General features: G+C 41.8%; 1 protein-coding gene across 1 annotated transcript; it reads left to right on the top strand.

Moving 5' to 3' along the window:
* Positions 1 to 303: 303 nt before the first annotated feature.
* Positions 304 to 11,405, top strand: tekt4 (tektin 4). The gene is made up of 6 exons (XM_006637040.3): positions 304 to 1,013; positions 2,563 to 2,633; positions 3,403 to 3,546; positions 6,794 to 7,016; positions 10,052 to 10,206; positions 10,785 to 11,405. Exons 1-6 carry the CDS (start codon positions 480 to 482, stop codon positions 10,996 to 10,998), a joined length of 1,341 nt encoding a protein of 446 aa, XP_006637103.2. The 5' UTR covers positions 304 to 479; the 3' UTR covers positions 10,999 to 11,405.
* Positions 11,406 to 20,429: the final 9,024 nt, after the last annotated feature.

Below are 20,429 nucleotides of genomic sequence, written 5' to 3'. Positions count from 1 at the left end.
ACTGGATATCCCAACAGCCAGCAGCGGCCAAATATTTGCATTCCTTTGTCAACGGCGAATGTGTTTGTATTTGAAGAGGAAAGAGCTGGCTGCATAAAGAAGACACGTGTTCCTGACTGCTTTACCAGCACAAACATTTCCCCGGAAAGACGGTGTCCTTCGGTCCCTCAGAGGACGTCAGTTACCATGGCACCGCCGGCAGTAACCGACCATGAGCATGTGGGTGTCCGGTCGCCTCTGCGCGCTCTTGCCCTCTCGCTAACTACACCCCGTCATGAATGGGCGCTGGAGGGCCTAGCAACGCGTCCTTGGCAACAGAAACCCCTGGCAACGCCAGCCTAACAGAGGCGAAGAATCGCCTGCAAACAGACTGAAGCTGAAGTACCGGCGCGCACACCTGCGAGGCACATGCATGGGCGATCCGCCTACATGCCTACACTGTGACTTGAGTTGGACGCGATACTGAGGTCCAAGCAGTCATGTCGGCCCAGGTTTTAGCGTCCAGACCCAAGTTCGACACCCGGCGGGTGGCTCAGGAGCCGCTGGCGCCCGGGACGCCGGAGGCTGCGGTGAACGAGGGGATGCTCACGTCCGCCGGGGAGGCCACGGCGGGCTACCGCTCAGCCAAGTACACCCCGGACGAGTGGCATCACAACAACCAGTCCGCCTTCCACCAGGCGGCCGCCGACCGGGACCGGTCGGAGAGGCTGCGGCAGGAAACCCGGCAGCTGTGCAGCCGGACGCAGGCCGCCACGCTGGCGGCGCAGGCCGAGGCCACCAGGCAGCTGGGCGAGCGGCTGCAGGACACCCACTTCTGGAGGTCCGAGCTGCAGCGCCAGGCGGAGGCCCTGGCCGCCGACACCGAGCTGCTGCAGGCCCAGCGGCGGCGCCTGGAGCGGGCGCTGGACGCCGCCGACATCCCCTACGCCATCGCCACCGACAACCTGGCGTGCAGGGGCCGGCGGCTGGGCTCCGACCTGGTCAGGGACGCCGTGGAAGTCGAGCTGCTGCGGGTGAGACCTCGCCGTTCCCGAGCTCAGTCCCGCCCCCGGTCCGTCGCGCAGACCAGGCAATGGGGGGAGGCTGTGTCGCTCCCAAGGAAGAAATTCGGCCACGACAGCTTCTCTTCTGTAGGCGGTGCTTGCCGGGGTCGCAGAGGGAAAGATTTCCAGCGTTGTGTAACGCTGAAAAAGGCGCACGCTTGTGTTGGGCATCCGCCACCCAGCGTGTGTCCATGACAGAGCCCCGCCTGCTTGCCCTCCACAGCTGAGCGTGTCGTGACCGTGGCGGGTTGCAGACTGCAGATAATAATAAGAATAATAATAATAATAATAATTGCTGACACTTATATATCGCTTTTCTGGACACTCCACTCAAAGCGCTTTACAGGTAATGGGGATCGCCTCCACCACCACCAGTGTGCAGCCCCACCTGGGTGATCTCACGCAGAAGTTTGTTGAGGCGCTCAAACATCACACAGGGAGCCCCCATTTGCATAGAAGATTACACCGCTGCGCAAAAAGCAGATCAAATTCACGAAGTAAATATTTGACAGTGGGGAGGCAATATGAACCACAATATGTATGATCCTGAGTATTAGCCAACACAGCAACCGACAGGTGACACCTGTTCCTTCTCTTTGCAGTAAACGATTTGTCCACTTGGTGGCACTCCAGCACTACATACTAGGTACATACTCTCCATCCAGAGCCTATCCCGGCAAGCAACAGGGCAAAGGCAGGGTACACACTGGTTGGGAGGCCAGTCCATTGCAGGACACACAAACACGCACTCCCACTACACCAGGGCCAGTTTGCAACTCCTGTGGCCAGTTAACCTTGCAGTATGTCTTTGGACTGGGGGGAGGAAAACAGAGCGCCCAGAGGAAACCCAGATGAACACAGGGTGAACATACAGGTGTGGAATGGAACCCGGAGCGCCAGTGCTGTCAGGCAGCAATGCTAATAACTGTGCCACCGTGTTGTCTCTGCTATTATCTTAAAGCAGCAGTTATTCTCATCAAAAGGAAAAGGGGCAAAATAAAAGGATTAGCAAAATAAATAAACATGTAAATGTAGAAAATACAGACTACTGAAACCGAACGTCATATAACACAATAGGCTAAGAGTCATATACAGTATAAGCTATCTGTGTATTGTTTTTGCTTATACAGATGATTATTTTCTATAGAATCACTCTCCTGGAAAATCCCCTTGATCCTATGTGTACATTCATGTCGTTCAGAGTTTGAATTAGTCACTCTAGTATTTTACTGGACATTAGAATTCAGGTTGTACTGCTAACTGAATGACAGGTTTTGCGTACAATGCTGAACATCTTGTAACTTAAAATCTGACCTCAATGTCAATGCACTTAACCTATTGGATTTTCTGATTGACCTACCTTGGCATTACAACACCAAAAACAAACCTTGAAAGCCTTGGACTTTAATGAACTTGGGCTTTCAAGATTAACAATGGCAAGTGGGCCCATATATTGTTTCCTGGGGCTCTTTATAGTCAAATACTAGTCATGTTGTGTTTATCTGTTGAACTGATGTAGGAGGTGGAGCTCATCCGGAACGTCCAGGAACTTTTGAAGAGAACATTAGACCAAGCCATCAATCAGATAAGGTGAGGAGATGCTTAGGGTCACTTTGATTTAACTTTCCATTCTTTATCTGAAACCTTTTGAATAGAGAATCTGTAAAGTGTATATTTGCAGTGTGTGCGCCTGCTATTTATTGAAGGTAACCTTGATCATCCTCACCTGCAGGCTAAAATGTAAGAAGAAGCCCAATGCTATTGTCTTTTCAGGGAAGCTTTTGAGCAACCTTTAGCAGCTCATGGAAATCCTATATAATATTGTTTGCCCTTCTGTGCTGTGTAGAATGATACTATGAGTTCAGATTATACTGCAAAACTACATTTCTCTAATTATTTTGACTGGGGTGTAATAATGATTTCTACTGAGGCAGCAGTGCTTAGGGTTCTGGACACAAAACTTAAAGATTGTGGGTTCGGATCTAAAGCACGGCACCGTCACTGTTTTGGGTCCTTGAGCAATATACTTAAACCGAACTGCTCCAGTCAAATACCCAGCTGTATAAATGGGTGCAGTTGTAAGATGCTTTTGATAAAAGTGTCAGCCGAATATGTTATTAATGTTAGTGTTTTGAAGACTGCGATGGCCTGGCGTCCTGTCCAGGGTGTATCCTGCCTTGTGCCGGCTGCGTTAGGCTTTCCTGGTGCCCTGTACTGGAAACGTGGATTAGAAAGTGGATGGGTGGATATTTTGAAGAACTCCATATGATAATCATTTTCCCCATGTCATTAGACATGAGACGTAAATTGGATTAGGAACCTAGGTCTTACTTGTTCTAACATGAAAGTCTGTGTCAAGGTCAAACAGAGATGTCAAGCAAACCCTGGAGCTGGACTGGTCTGACAAGTATGAAGCCTACAACATGGACGACCAGTGTGGAAGATACAACAACCTGAGCGCAGACATTCAGTATCATTTCAACTCTGCCAAGCTCCAAGACAAGTAAGAAGTGATCCAAAGACAATATTTACACAGGCAGGATGTAACACGTTGGGGATGTTCGTTTGAAACCTGTTCCTCCCTGCCTTGTTTTTTGTCTGATATTGTAAGTTGTACATGTACAATTAGAAACAACAACAAAAAGCAGGTGGGTCCTATTCAAATGGTAATTTATGCTAAAGCAAAACATAAATACAGAGTGCTGTTTGAGGTTAAATATGAGTTCAAGGAGGGTGGGTACTCTGAGTTCAGCAGGTTACTGGATCATCCTTAAATCATCAGTTTCTAAACACTTTGCACAGTTTTGCTTTGACCTCTTGAGTTAAGAAGGTTGGAGATCATCTGAACTGAAAATATCATTTTCATTATATTATAAAATGCAGGACGCTATTGTAAAATACAGCCTTTAACACAAAGAGGAACTTATCCTCCAAACAGTGCAGAAGTGTGGGTAACAGTTCTGAATCACGCAAAAGGTCCAAGTTAACGTTTAACTTAAATGATTTGAAAGGAACTTAAGTAAATATGATGAGGTTATTACCCCTACAAAATGTTACTTTTTATATCACTGTGTCTGTTATACCTGTCCATTGGTCCCTCTCACTGTTGGAATGATTTGACGCAGAAGATGGTAAAGCCAATGAGATCTAATTCAAACACCCTGTGGACTTCTGTAGAATCATCAGTGAAGCTTGAACCAGATGACACAAGTGCGATCTATGTGATAGTGCATTTAAATCTGAATGCACTATCATTAATCTTTCATTAATTACCCACTAGCAGCTAAAGAGCTTAGATGGGCCAAGTGGCCTCATCTCCTTTGTAACAGTTCTTATGTTGCTAGTCAACTGTCAACTATTCATTTCGTCTTTGGTGAATGATTGAGAAGAGACCACCTACATTTGTTTCCATGTTTCTTCAGTACCTATTATAGGTCTTCTTCTAGGTTCTTTCTCATAGAGGTCTTATGGACCATTCAAACAACATGTTTTTGCTTTATTTAGAAGTATTTCATTTGCTCTGATGGAGCTAGACAGAACACTTGTATCTATTTCCTTGTCTCAATAATTGATAGATATATATTAAAAGATAAGATCTTGCTAGGCTTTTAAGATTCCAAAACGTGACGGCCTCCCTTCCTTAATTTTTTTTTTAATTTACCTTTTAAGGCTAAGTTGTGGCCTGTGATTATTGTTAACACGGCACCAAAGCCAACATCTTAAAAAATACACCTGAAGAAGGCTCCACGGCCGAAAGGTTGTGTTCTCTTTCTCCTTTTTTTCAGCATGGAATAAACCTATTACTTGTTCCTTTGCAGCCTACACATGTTGACGCAGATACCCACCTGAACTATCTTAAAAAATGTTTTTTTTCTGACTTTCTAAGCAAGTGAATCACAATCACACAAGCACTCGATTGTGTTCCTGGAAGGTCTGAAGTTGTCACGGAATGCCTTTAGCATCCTGTTCTTCGGGGAAAAGTATATCTTCTATTATATTATTTTATATAATAGAAGATATGCTCTGGTCACGAATACTGAAACAGCTTTCTGGTCGCCTGTAGCTTCAACGCACAGCCAGAGCCTATCTCACCTCCTGTAATAGGAGACAGAGACCACAGGACATCATGGAGCCCTGTGATCAGATTAACAATGCTGTCCATCAGCATCCTGATTCACAGCAGGTTCTGTTCTGGGCGAATCATATTAATCAAATAGATTGAGGAAAAAAACAGCGTATCCTTCATTGTGCTACACCACTCAGGTCATAATAAATGAAATGAGTTTGGTAGTGTTATTTAGTCTCCAGCAGAGTCTGTATTACAGTAAATAAATAGCACTTGGGATAGCTCACCTATTGTTGTGCAATTCTGGGTGCAACATGGCTTGGAAAGACATCCTTAAAGAAAGACAGACCTCCTCTGAACAAAGACGTTTAATTGAAATATCCAGTTTTAAGATATTTAACAATTAGAAAAGTGGGTGTTTTGGATGGAAAATGTATCTCAATTGCAGTGAACACAGTGAATTATGTGTAAATGTACATACTGTAATTTGGGGTGGCGGCACTGGGACTCTGCGTTCCCGGGGTGCTGTCTGTGTGGAGTTTGTATGTTCTCCTAGTCTTTGCATGGGTTTTCTCCAGGTGCTCCAGTTTCCTCCCACAGTCCAAAGACATGGTGGGAGGTTAATTGGATTCTGGGAAGAAGTGATCCTGATGTGAGTGTGTCTCTGTATGCCTGCCCTGTGATGGACTGGCGTCCCATCCAGGGTATATCCTGCCTTGTGCCCGTTGCTTGCTGGGATATGCTCTGGCTCCCCTTTAAAGAGTAAAACAGTTAGGAAATGTATGGATGGATCGAAATGTTTAATTGTGTGAAATTACGTTTGTAAGCTGTGTAGCATAACAGTTTCAGGATCATATTTGTTTATATACTGTACATGACTATGTTTATTATTCTTTAAAAGTGTGCATTTAGTGGATACTTTATGAATACAATTCCCAACAATCACACCAAATAAAAAGCTGCACTCATGTATATAATATATTAGAAGGAAACTTTAAAACAATTAGAAAGCACCCTTATTCCTAGACATAAAACAGAAGGAGAAGTGAAGTGAAAACATTTAAGAAATATAACCAGTTGGCACATCTTTACAGAAAGGGCTGTGGGAATCTAAAATATGCTACTCAATCATAGCTGAAAAATTGTCTGCTTTCGAAAATAGTCTGGATGGCATTCTCGGATCAATTAATAATAATTAATTGAGCCAGATGTTCTGGAGTGAGCCCGCAGGATCTCTTTAATTTATTTAGTTGCTTTATGTTCTTTTTTATGTTCTGTGTGCTCAAATAAATATTGTAGATTTTTTAGAAATTTTGCCTTATTTTAATACTGGTTCTCCAACAGCTGGAGCTGACAGGAGTTTCAGACCTGACCCGTTTCTCCCTCATGTTAAATTGTTAAATTGCAGACATTCCTCCTCGACTTTGTCCGACAGCCTTTTCTGCACCTTTGTGCTCCTATCTGAGAAAAAGAAGAAAACAAATTGACCCCATGACTTTCCAAAATGAATCCAGATAAGTGAATAACGTCAGTAAAAGAAAGTGCTTGAAAGAAAAAAGGAAGGTGGATACTATTTTCTCAGTCAGTTTCATGCATATGTAATTAGTGTTGTAAGCGAACAACTCCAGCTTCTAAGCAGTGCATTTTCTGTTATTTTCTTTTCTCTGCATGCTTCTCACTCTAGTGTGTCGACACATGAAACGTGGACTAAATTCACCCAGGACAACCTCGTCCTGGCCGAGCGAGAGGAACAGGCCTCCGTCAGCCTCCGCGCCCTCATTGACCGGGTTCTTCAGGATACTGCGGAGGACCTGCGGGCTCAGTGCACCGTGGTGGACAGGGCCTTTTCCCAGCGCTGCGAGGAGATGAACGAAGCCAAGGTCAGGCTGGAGCAGCACTTGAATCAGGTACTGCCGCGTCCCGTGCCCAGAGGTGTAGGGCAAGCTACCGATGACATCCACCACCCCTAGTCGTGTAGACTATCCAGTGAACTACTGTGGAACCCACAGTAAAGGAAATGTATGTTTCCCTTGCAACGTGGAATGCAGTCATCTCCTACAGGGGAAGGGCATCACCACTGGCGCAGTATGGTGACCTATCCCTAAATTCGATGAAGGGGACTAAGCCACGTCATTAAAGTGGTGGTACACTGGCGCCACCTTCAGGGACACAGACCTTAGTTTTGACAGGCCTGTCCCCCGTTGCCTCAACAGGGGGCTTCTGTCATCGAATGTCAGGAATGTTGGCTGCCTCTGCTCTGACCTTGAGGCTCAAGACACTTGATTTTGTATCTCAGTGGACACTGAGATAGCTCACAGCAACACCCTCATTGACCAACACAAGGTTGAGTCAGGAAACATTTGTTGGTCTTGTTCTCTGCCTTTCATAGATTGATGCATGGACATGGTCCTAGTCCTTCTGAAACTCTAGAGCTTATCCTCAATTAATTGGACAACTGGCTGCTTCTTAGCTAATTCCAGTCAGAGCTCCACACTCACTTGGGAATGTTGTTGTAAGCCTAATAAGTAGGCTAGATCATTAGATGGAGAAAAATGTCCCACAGTGTTCTTGGGTCTGCAAGTTAATGTTGGTGGACATCAATGCATTTCTGTCAAGTGCACAGAATTGTAAGATGCAGGACAAACTGGCACAGTCTCTGTCCAACTCTCTGCTAGTTGATATCTGTATTACATGTACTCTTACATGCCCAATGCCAATTCCAATGTAACTGACCCCTGGTGCCAAATCAAATGAGCACAAAACTGAGGCACCATGAAATGTAAGGATCTGAATAATCTGAGGAGGTAGTGAGTTACAGCAGGGATCAAGAAAAATAACCAGTTTGAGAGTTTACCTTATGTCAACTTGAAAACAAAGTCAAATCTTTTACCATTGTTTCTCAATCACTGAGCATCACATCTATTTAGATCTAGTGCAAGGATCTAGAGGGACTTTGAAGGAGATGGAGAGTTCAGGGATCTAGATTACACGTGCTAGATTACAAAAAAAATCTACAGTATGTCTATTCCCCTTTAAGGGAACGCTCCAGCAAGTCTAAGAATTTTAGGCTTATGAAATCCAAAAACTGTGCCTCAACTGATAAGTTAATAATGTGACACATTAACATCACTTTACATAATGAAGTATCATTCAGTATGATTGCTGAATCTAATTGCTAAATCTAATGATAATTTTTATCTTCTTATCAACTTTTAGCATCTCCTTTGTTTTATTCAGAATGCAATTATGAGCAATCACTTCAGGGTGCCTATTTTGAAAAGTGTAAACATTAGCAGATAAATCACATAATGTAAAGTACCGCATAAAATATCTATGTATATTTTGGCCACCCACATTCTAGAATGTACTGTAACATTATATGTCGTTGTCTAGCCCATCAGTGAAGAACTTACTCCTTGACAGCAGGATGCACAATATAACATAACACAAATGTAAATGTAGAACAGATAACCTGCTGAGATTTTTGAAAAACAAGAAAATGCTATTGGTTCTAATATTCAGTTGTTTCATTTTTAACATTACGCAATAAAGTTTATGATCAGGTGCCAAAAGATGAAATAGAAACGTTAAATTCAGTTCACAGTAACATAATGCCGAGCTCCCAAATGCTTAAAGACAAAAAAGTACAAATGTAATGGAAGATGTAACTTTCACAGTAGCCAAGGAGTCTTTCTTTGGTTTACTCATCCCAAATTATTTCAGGACAATCCGATTTCTAGTGTATGCTGTGTGCTCAGAATGTAATTGATACTGTAGATGAATTGACAAATCAACTGCTTTGTTTTGCTGGAACCTCAGCATGTAACTTAAGATAATCTAGTGAAACTAAATTGAAAGACAATTCCAGTCTTAGTAATGAGCACTTCATCAGCTTGCTGATTACTGGATATTTCTAAATAATAAGGGGCAATTATGGGCATATTTCCATAATTTGGCATATTCTACAAATTTTACCCAAGGGATGTTTTTGTATAAAGAGATTTCATTAAGTTATCTTGTGAAGTTCTGAGAGGCGTGGTGTTACTATAGTTTTAATAATTGTGTGTGATTTTTTTCAATAAGGTCCTGAAATTAAATTCCTTAAATTCAGGCAGAGATGGGCGTGTAATTGAGAATCTTTTGGCTCTGAACCTTTAGTAGAATTTAATGTCACATTTTCACATTTAAAATGTGCTGTTAAATTAGACTTTTTTTTTTACTGTGTTCCACATTAATGCTGTCGCATGAAAAAGAGAGCAATGAACTCTTGTTCATGAGTCTGAACTCATGAATTTTTGTTTCAGCTTTACAGTGACATTGACATTAGCCAGCAGCTATGTCACCCTTGAAACTCACTTCTGGCAACCCACTGAAGCTCAGCAGCTGCGAGCTTGGCCAGTACCTGGATGGGAGACTTCCTGAGAAAGCTAAGATTGCAGCTGGAAGAGGTGTTAGTGGGACCAGTTGGGGGTGCACACCCAGTGGTCCATGTGGATCCTAATATGCCAGTATTGTGAATATACTATAAAAAAGTCCTGACGCGATCATTAAAAATCCCAGGGTGTTTCGTGATAAGATTAGGGGTAAGAGTAATTTGCCCCTGGCCTTTACCAGTCATGGCCTCTTCATTACTCTCCTCCCTCCCACTAGCGGGTGTGTGGGGAGTGCACTGGCACAGTTTGGCTGCTGGTGGGGCTGCACACTGGTGGTGGGGGAGGGGATCCCCATTACCTGTAAAGGGCTTTGAGGGGAGTGTCCAGAAAAGCTGTATGTAAGTGTAAGGAATTATTGTTACTTAGCATCAGACCCCAGAGTTTTAAAATGCTGCTATTAGTGTTTATATGCACTAGTTTTGGGGATGTAGATGTAACATGTCTGCTTACTTTGTCCCCTGTAGAGATCTGCATTTGAGTGCAGGAAATGTCCCTTTTGTGTCCGTCAGATTTTGGAGCAGATAGGTGGTCAGGAGAAGAACATAGTGACTCTGCAGCAGGCTATCAGAGATAAGGAGGCTCCAATGAAGGTGGCTCAGTCCCGGCTGTACCAGAGATCATTCAGGCCTAACATGGAGCTCTGCCGAGACTCATCACAGCTCAGGTCAGCTCTTTTCGTGGGGAAAAAACAATGAAGAAGGGTATTTCAGAAAAAGCAAACCCAGAAAAAAACTACACGTGTTAACTATATACTCTCTCACACCCATACACAACAGTCAGGTTAACAAGTAGTGATATACTGTAACAAAGAGTCTTTCGTTAATTGTTAATGATATAAAGATGCGAATTAAAATAGAGGAAGATTTACATAGATACTTGAATATCTAAAATGATGATAAATAGGTAATGTTTAGATTGTAAAGCATATAATAAAACTTATAAAACTTTCTTTTAAAATGTTTTTTTTTTGCTGTTGGAGCAATGTTTGTACTTAAAACGCAGCTGGATCCAGACTGACTACAACCAATATAGCTACATCCAGCCATCATGCAAATGAAGCCGCATCACAACTGCTGTTTTACTTTCCAGTGTTGGCTGCGCCGCACTGTATAGTCACTGGCTCATGTGGGGTTTTACTACGAAGCGCTTGGGATTCTTTGATTTAAAGTTGTTTGCCTTAGTTTCAGGACTTTTTAGGGCTTACATGTTTTGCACTGATTTCTTTGCCGTTTTCCCAACCAGGCTGGTTAGCGAGGTGGGGCAGATTACCGATTCCATCGAGGCCCTGAAGCAGAAGCTTGAGTTGTCACGGGAGTCCCTGAGGAACCTGGAGGACACCCGCATGGCACTGGAGAAGGAGATTGCCTGCAAGGCCAACAGTCTCTTCATTGACCGTGACAAATGCATGACCCACCGCACCAGATATCCCACTGTAATCAGACTGACTGGATACTGAGCTGCTCCCTCTTTCCAATAAAAGCAGAAAGAGCACGAGTGCTGATCCACCCAGAGGTTAAGAATAGTAATCTGTGCTTTCTGAATTCTGTTTTCCTGTGCAGCTGCGGTGAGCACGTGGCTCCACAGGCATGCTGAGCCTGGATTTCTGGAGTTTTTGTTTGGAAGGAATCCAGTCTTGTCAGTGTACGTTGTGAGGGAGTTTGGTGAAAAATACAGACAAAAAGGCTTACAAAGTTATTTGTCATTCTTTTCATCTTCATTTTTATTTTGGTATTGTTAAACGTACCGCTTTATTGTGTGTGCAAAATTAGCATTAACATTTGAGAGACACAGTAACCCATGCTGTACACCTCCCTTCCCAGTTATTGGTGTGGAAAATAAAGGCTTTCTTCCTTGTGTTCCTTACTTTATATCATTTTGTAGCTTTTGTAGGTGTTTGGGGTGACTTTTGAATATTGACTCTAATAGTAGCACTGGACTTGTCAGTGCAGAATCCTTAAACTAACCCTAAGTTACAAGTAGAAAGGGAGGATTATAGCGCGTTATTGCACAGTAGTACAGAGACAGGAAGGCAGGAAATAGAAGGGGAGGGTGGAGAGAGAGAAAGAAACAGAGGTATGGTGAACAGAAAGAAAAAAAGCTAGCCCAGCCAAAACCCAAACTGAGGAGATAACAAGGGAGCAAAAAGGACAGCAAGGAAAAGGAATTAGCCCAAGAAATCATAAAAAGAGTGCTGCCACGAGGGATGGTATATGGTAACATATTTATTTGGGTTAAAAATAAGATGAAACACTCAGTCTATATAAATGCGGTGTGACTGTTGTCATAAAACACTGGACACTGAAAAGGATAACAGTAAAGACAATCGCTTGTGTCGCCCTTTGTCCTTAATTATAAAGGGCATTGTTCCACCCCCGCAAGCACAATCCTGACAGAGCCTGGCCCAGAACACAGCAAAGCACTAGTTTCATTACCCGCCCTTTGAGCGCTGGAGATGAAGTGAAGAGTAATATAAAGATTATGCAGTTTGGATGAAATTCAATTCAATTAAATTATTACAAGCTCCAACATTTGGGACTCTCAATCCTCATTAATCAAGATGGTTCATGAGATACAAGGCCAAAACTTCATACAGTCCACCACCCGTGACTCAGCCTAATTTTTTTTCCCTGTGCAACATACCAGCTCAAGCCACAGAATCCCTAGCTCAGATTCCTCGCTGACATGTCAGTCCAATGTGTATTGCTTCCTTTCAAGAAGATAAATTAGCGCAACCAGCCTAATTGTTTCTTGCCCTTTTGCCACAAAAGGCATTAGAAGTGGATAATGAATCTCACTACAAACCAGCCCGGCATACTAAAATTGAAGCTTCCCAGTTTCCTTAGTCTGAGTCTCAGGGTTGAGCCTACTTCCAAGACAATTGCCCTAAACATAGGGCCACTGGATTTGCCATATATGATCAGAAATACTAGATAAGAGGAGGGGTGAGGACAATTGCATATTTCTAGGACTTCAGAGGGGAAGGTGCCACTCCTTGGTCCACCAACACCAGACAATCTTTAAAGAAACATGATTTTTCTTAGATGCTTCATGTCCAAGTAGTATGATGTATTTAGCTCTGTGCATTCATTGATCATAGCCTCTCAAAGATAGCTCCAGAGCTCCAGAGCCACACAGCAACATTTTCCATACAGAGGCTAATTCGGCTATGCCAAATGACCCAGTGGTGGGAGAATACAAGTTATCATGTCATTTTTCGTAACAGACTCAGTGCCAATGAGTTCTGTTACATCAAAAAGACCTGTTGTGCTTGTCTCTTCACATCTAAAAAGGTCAAACCTGAAGGTTCAAGGTGATATAGATGAAAAAAGTAAAAAACAAAACAACTTTACCTTCACAATAAAACCCCATGTCTTTCCTGGAAAAAGGGTTTTGTAGACAAAAACAAAATGTTTTATTTTTAGAAAAGAATGATAAACCCATGCTGGGAAATTGACCAGGTTATTACATTGGCAAGAGCCCTGTTTGACAACAGAGCTTCTGTGGAGTTAGTCACACATGACTTAGCTCAATGTGGGCCCATCTGCAATATAGGCACAGAAATAGTATCACCAATAGTATCTCTTCAGATCAGATCAAACTTAACATATGAAATGCCTCAGCACAATTTTCAGAAAAATCAACAATAACAATTCTGTCTTAGAATTTTCATTTCAACTGATAAAAGTACAGACAGCTTTTTATAAAAATTAGGAGACTATTAGTTGCCCTTCCTGTTAATAACTCACGCTAGAACATTTTGTGTTCACTAAAAAGAAAAAAAGGCACTCAGAAGGTCTTTGTACATTTGTGGGTGATTCCATCTAAATTGGTACATTAAAAAGCTACATTAATTAATAAACTGATAAGCCACATACATTATAGACAGCTGACGAGTTTCTCTGGGATCCAGTATTTGTATTTTAATTCTTAATCAACTCCACACAGAATTTTCTCACCTTCCATTAGTGTTCAGGTGATACTTTGTTTGAGTTTAATTAGGTGGTTGTGGTTGCTGATCAGTTGTGTATTGTGGATGTAGGTCTGATGGAGGCTGAGGTTCTAGGTTTTGTTAGGCATTAATCTGCATAACACATGCATTGAAACAATTACAACACCCCCAGTGAAATTGTGTGTGGGTGAAATTGTGTGATGGTAGCACGCAGACAAACAGCCACTTGAAGACGTGAAGGGACACCGTGGAACAAGAACTCAGCAGATTCCTTTCGGAGAGGTGGGTGTTGTAAACAAGTAAAAGTGAGGTTTTTCGTACAGACAAAAAGGTTCAGTTTTAGTTGTTTTACTCCAGGTGAAAGTTAGAGGGACAATGATCTCATGGTTTTGGGCAGCAATTCTCAAGATCTGGAAAAAGCAGACCTTCTGCAGTTCTCTGCTTTTGGCTGAATCTAAATCTACTTCACAACTACATTGGGATACAAGAGGGCACAGCAAAGCACAGCACATCAGACAGGTAAAGAAGAACATTAAAACCGAGCTACAAATATGCATTTTATTACATTAACCTTGGGCCAGGACTCATTGTAAATCACTTTTACAAGACAGAAATATTCACAGCATATTCACAGCATGCTTGTAATTTTAAAAGAAGCTGGAATTTCTATGGCTGTTATTTTAAGAGCCCGAAGCTTTACAATGCAGAACCATCGGCACTGATAAGGCAGAGTAAGGGACACACCCTGAGGTCCTGCTAATTTACTAGAACTGCAAGATAGAAAAACACTTCATGCATAACTGGAATAGGCAGAATCCACTTTCACAACCATCCAGTTTGTGTTTACAGTGTACATTTGTTTTCCACTAAATATTAAAAATACGTTAGAGTGAAACAAAATATAAAAACAAAAACAGCATGAAAAAATATGACAATGTTCCAAAATTAATGTATATTAATGTCTCAGACTCCCCATCTCTTTTGAATCAGGGATCACCTAACTCACAGACATTACTGCCAGCAGAGGGCACTCACAGAGTATGGAAGATCCTCTCCCAATTCCTTCAAACAAAACAGAAACTGGCTTTTCAGAATTCCATATACTTTAATATACTTTACGTTTATCACATGATACTCTATATATATGGTCTCTATTTTCACAAGTCAAGGTACTGCTTGCTTTACGATTAGGAAACATTCACAAAGTTCTGCCCACAAACTAACAAAAGAACAGACGTTTCAATGTGTCAGTAATATTCAGCCAGTTATTATCACAGGACCAATTACTCAAGGCAAAGATCACAGCAGCCTGGAGCCTTTTCTGGAAGCACAGGGCTCAAGCTTGGACTACGCTTGGACAGGAGACCAGTCCAGTGCTGGTCTTGCACACACTGAACCCCCAAGGACAATGCAGATACACCAATTCACCTACCCAGCATGCCTTTAGAAAGCGGAAGGAAATATGAGCACATGGACAACATGCAAAGTCCACATGGAAGGCATTTCTCTCCAGAACCTGCTCCCATGACACAAATGCTGTGAGGCTGCTGTGTAGACTACTACACCGGCATGTTGACCTAATTGGAAGAAAATAAATGTAAATGTACATGTTTGAACTGAAGCTGTAATGGCACGTTGAAAAACAAACAACTTATTTATACAGTTCTTGATGATGATGTCGTTGTGTGTGCAGTAAACCATTGCACTGTTTTCTGCTCACGTGGTCTCAGAGTAATTATGCCACTCAAATGAAAAACATTAAGTGCTTGTCTTTTAATGCGCTGCGATTAATTAATAATAATTAAGAATAATTGCTGTGCTTGTATAGCACTTTTTATTACAAATCTCATGTTGGAGGAGAGCCACTGTATCTCACACGGAAGTACAGCACCCACCCAAGAGACATCTGATATGCATTCTGCACAGCAGCAGAAGTAGGGAAATGTATGCCACATTGTACAAGTCTGCAGTGGAATTTGGCCAGGATGCTGGAGTCAGTAGCCTGTAATGACCAAGTACTCAGGTCTTTGGTGTCATCTCTCATCTAAAGAATAGCATCTCCCAGAGCACTGTGTCCCTGCTCCCTTTGGAAGATTGCCACCTACTGGTTGATCAACACAAATTACAAAAGCAGCACAATTCCGAGTACTGAACGGGACTAGCCTTGCTTCTCTACTGAGAAATATATTTCACTATGTCTTCTGAGAAATAGAAGTAATAAAATATTGCACAATAGCTTGGAGAGAACATACCACTGTATTCATAACTCACTTAATAAATAGCAGTTTTAAAATGTTTTGCTTGAGTACAAAACTTCCTAACAACCACACATCATTCCATAGAAAGTTTCCTGCTGAAAGTCAGATTGGTGCACTAGTAACTTCCAAACACTAAAATATATCAATTCACAAATCTGTTCTATTGGAGAACTTTGCAACAAATAGTTCCTTTAGTTGATCATTAGCATGATCTATACAAAGCACGTATTACACTAGCTCAATGAAAAGGACTAGTTAGGAGTAGTTTTCCACATTGAGCAGCATGAAGTCAAAGCATCTCCAAAAAAGTTTTATAAGTGTGCCATCTCCGGTTGTCTGTGCTTTTTCCTCTGGCATTCCAGCTCAATATTTGGATACTCTCAACCTTCGAAGAAAGATGATGGCTCCAAGAGAATTTACATTCATTGGCATACTGCTGGCACACAATGCCATTGACCCAATATGCTCTATAGACAATTCAGCAGAACACCAGAATTACTCCTCAGAAAAGAAACAAAGTGTTCCAGAGCAGTGACACAGAATCTTGGCTGTCACATATGACCAAACAATGACCCCACTGATGATAAAACAGCTACTAGCAACAACACATCAACAGGCCTGACTGATTCTGTTGGCTCGACAACTGCTGTTTATCCAGTTGGAGCTGCTGGCTCACATCAGCTGCCAGGACTAAAAGAAACATCACATTTCCATCTTGTAATACATCCAATTAGGCTTTACTTTTCCGCTGTTTATAGAGCTGTGATTAAGTGTAGTATTCTTAATTGATTTCCCTGGACCATCTGTTCCACTGAAGATGCTTTGTATTACAGTCATATTTATTAATTAGAACATGTATCTCCTCCCACCAGCCCCTCTTTCCAACACATCTTCCCTCCCCCGCGGAAAAAAAAATTAAAAATGTCTCCCCCCTTCCTCCTGGGCTCGCCCCCTCAACCACAGCAGCTCATGAGCAAAACTACATTGCTATGGGTGTTCGAATTCCAATATAATACATCTCACCCAGGGCACCAATAACGGCCTCAATCTCCTCCACTGTGGCCAGATCACTCAACAGATTGTAACCACGTTTTGCAGTTTAGTTGTACAATGTGCACTGGGGATGCAGACAGCACGTTAAAAGTGGAATGTGAATGGCATTCTTAAGTTGAATACAAGATGTAAAGATTGTCAAACACTCAGTTCTTGAGGGGTGAATACTCGCTCTTGTCCGGAGTCTGGTCTATGTTAGTAGTGTCTGGAACCTGCCCTGTACCCGAATCTGAACTGAATTGAATTTTTTGGCATTCGATTTGTTCTGAGAAGCTTGAGAAAGCCCATTTTAAATGACAATATGACGGAAGTACCCTTTTGTACAAAGGCTCATGGGAAAGAAAGGTTTGCCAAAGACGTTGGGGGGTCTCAGGGATCATTAAAACAAAGAGCTTGGAAATGAAAGCAACACCAAAGGATGAACACTGCAGACCAGCTGATCAGTATATCCAAACATTTTAAAGAGAGGTGCCTAGTCACATACTGCATCTATCAGCACCTAGAAAAGCATTTACCACCGAGGTAAAATTGCAAGCATTTTTTTTTCTCATTTTGTAAAAATGTTTTTTTTTGTCCCAAAAGTGTTTCACAATGAAACCCAGGGGGTTCTATCAAGTGCTGCTGGTATTTCCATTAGTCATGCAAAGCCAATCTGTAACAGCCACAGAATGGCACAAGCAGGCTTGGTTTGGCACTGTAATAAGGTGTTAATTGCTTTGGAGAATATTATTTTACAAATTACATTTCACAAGGGTGGCACAGTGACGCAGTGGTTGGCATTGCTGTCTTGCACTGCCGGAGCACTGGGTTTAATTCTGTACCTACAGTGTGTTTGTGTGGAGTTAATTGTCTTCTGAGAAAATTGACCCTGCTGTGCATGACTGCGTCTGTACATGCACTGCGATGGACTGGTGTCGGAGTCAGGGTGTACCCAGCCTTGTCCAGATAGTCTCTGACTCCCCTACAACCCTGAATTGGATGAACCTGTTAGAAAATGGATGGGTGGATATTTGAACAATATTACATATGTCATATTTATGTGATGAGAGTTATAGTACCCCAGATATAACATAAAAAAACAAGGAATGTGTCTGCTTTTCTTGTTAGAATCAAGACCTCCAAACATTTAACAAATCCCTTTTATAGTACTTAGCACCTATCTCTGGAGGAAAATGGTGAAATAAGAATGGCTAGGAACAAAATTAATTATAGTTCTTATAACTTTTTGTGACTTAATGACTGTTTTCCTAGACTTCAAAAATATATCCAATAATGCTCGAGCAATTTTTGCGAGGAAGATTTTGTATCCCCGAATCTCACATTTAAGAAAACATTTCAAGCACGATCTAGCATGTTGAAACAAGAAAATAATCTCTAGTTACCCAAAATACTGTTAAAAGCAATGTACCGTATATCTTTGAATCAATGTCAAATCTATTTTGCAATATACTTTCAGTGTCTTAGAATACACAACCTAGAGATGTGATAACAGTTATTCACATGTTGATTAAGTCTATATTTAATACTTTATATAATATGTGTGTATTTCAATGATTCTCAGAAGAAATATTTATGGATTTAACACATTTTCTCTATGGGGTCTTCCTAAAATGGGGAAATTCCAGATTTTATGCCAGGAATGAGTTGAACTGGGTTAGTGATCTGGCATCTATGGTTGGACAGGGTATTGGCTGCCTAATAAAATATTCCCCCAGTTGTGTTTCGTCAGTGTTCCCTACAGTGCCAGGATGAAAAGGAACTGTTTCAGACCTGTGCCTGACTGTTGGCAGGAGTGTAGTGTGCTCGGTGTGTGCTGTTCTGACGAGGCTTTTTCTTCACAAGGCTAAGGGTTATATGGTGAGTGCTGATTGGTGGACTGAGCTCGATTCCACCTCAGCCCCGGCCCCAGCTGTGTGCTTCAATGTCTGATGACCAATTAACCTTGTGTTGCTTGGGAAAGCTGACACTGAAATGCCAAATGTAGTCTTGCCTTATTCTTTAGCATTCATTTGAATATCTTTTTCACACAAAGGATGGCATATGCAGAGCAGAAAATTCTAAAATAGAAAGGAGGACATCAGAGGCTCTTCTGTCTCACTGCACGACTTGCTTTGCATATTCTGCTTCACTCCTGGTTATTTATAGCTTGAGTTTTACATGCATTGAGATATTTTTATTCAGCACACATTTTTTTGTGGTTCAAAGGGAAAGGACAAATGAAACATGTGAATGACTGTTGTGAAACACAACAACAGTTAGTCGAACAGCAGCCCCATTCTGTAAACACCTTTTCTGATCTGAGAGGCTGAATGTCAAATATGAAAGAGACAATGTAGTCGAAAGAGCAAGAAACATCACTTAGAAGATTTTGGAATTTCGGAATTTACCTGCGCGAGTCATTTGTTGTTTCTTATTTTTAGGCTTCATCATACCTAGCCTGTTAGATCCAGCTTTTATTCCAAAGCTGATTGCCAGGTAATGCAAATGTAGATTGGACTGGTTCTGTACAAAGCTGAAGACATAAAAACAGGTATTTCGATGCTGGGAGGGCTAAAGTTACAATGGGTTAATTTGTGTTGTACCACTCCTTTAAAGGATGTCTGGTCACATACAACTAATACATGGTGAAGTTCTGCCCTATTTACAGTATAGCCCTTACTATGTGTTGTACTGTATGTTTGATTCACAGTGAAACACATTGCTTTAGGTTTAAGCTATTTTGCAGATTCTTGGATATCTCTGTGTAATAGTGCACTATGTTATTATTTAGTAACCTGTGGATTTATAACATTTCTATCTAAAGGTGGAGAGAGGACTTCCGCCTTGCAGTGCCCAACTAAATAGAAGTATAGGTACTGACTTGGCTAATGGGCCTGGACAGGGAGTTGGGGAGGTCCAATGGCCTTTCACTGGGGTCGGGCTGAGCCTGCATTCGATTTTCCAAGCAGGTTAAATCAGTCAAATCTGTATGTCAAATTGTTCACACACTACGGTGCTCAATGCTGTGATCAGGCCAAAGCTTACTGAAGTCAAATTAAATATCGTGCACTCCTATTGTATTGAGGGGAGCAATAAAATAGGGCAAACTAAGTGTTAGGATATGTAGTTCTGGAACAAGTGGTAAGAACTTATTCAAGCTTTTCAAGACAGAGGATCCCAGCATTGCCTGGATTTACTGTCACTGAGCTCTCACATTTCTAACTGATACCTAAGTAGTTCAGCCAAGCCCTTTTGCAGTTATTAAAAAGGTCTAGAAGAGCAATTTGTCACTTAGAGCTAACCATCAAGTATTCCACACATAACAGAAGACCCTAAATAGTAAGTCTGACCACACAAACCAGAAAACCTCTCAGCTTCAATTAATATGGTCCAACCTTGTGAAAGCCAATCTGGCCAAATGCAACTCTAACTTTTTAAAAAAGCAGTTCCTTTTTAAAAATATTTTCTTAAAGGGGAACTGGAACTGTATTTTAGAAAGTGTTAGAAAGAATCAGCACTGACGAATGCATTGTAAATCCCAATGAACGCAAAATGTACACATTCATGCGTAAAACCTCCAAATTTGCATCACAAAACAGACAATTTCTAGGTGTGCACAATGCCATATTCTGCGATTCAGAACGAGGC

The sequence above is a fragment of the Lepisosteus oculatus genome, chromosome 19, assembly GCF_040954835.1.
Source record: "Lepisosteus oculatus isolate fLepOcu1 chromosome 19, fLepOcu1.hap2, whole genome shotgun sequence".
NCBI lineage: Eukaryota > Metazoa > Chordata > Actinopteri > Semionotiformes > Lepisosteidae > Lepisosteus > Lepisosteus oculatus.
The sequence above is the reverse complement of the archived record's forward strand: the minus strand, read 5'-3'. Positions and strand labels throughout refer to the sequence as shown.

Excerpts from the sequence above, each read along its gene's own strand:
- tekt4 (XM_006637040.3), top strand. The coding sequence starts at position 480 with ATGTCGGCCCAGGTTTTAGCGTCCAGACCCAAGTTCGACACCCGGCGG. Across the intron at positions 7,017-10,051 it reads TGGAGCAGCACTTGAATCAG|ATTTTGGAGCAGATAGGTGG; the intron begins GTACTGCCGCGT and ends TGTGTCCGTCAG. Across the intron at positions 10,207-10,784 it reads CGAGACTCATCACAGCTCAG|GCTGGTTAGCGAGGTGGGGC; the intron begins GTCAGCTCTTTT and ends TTTCCCAACCAG.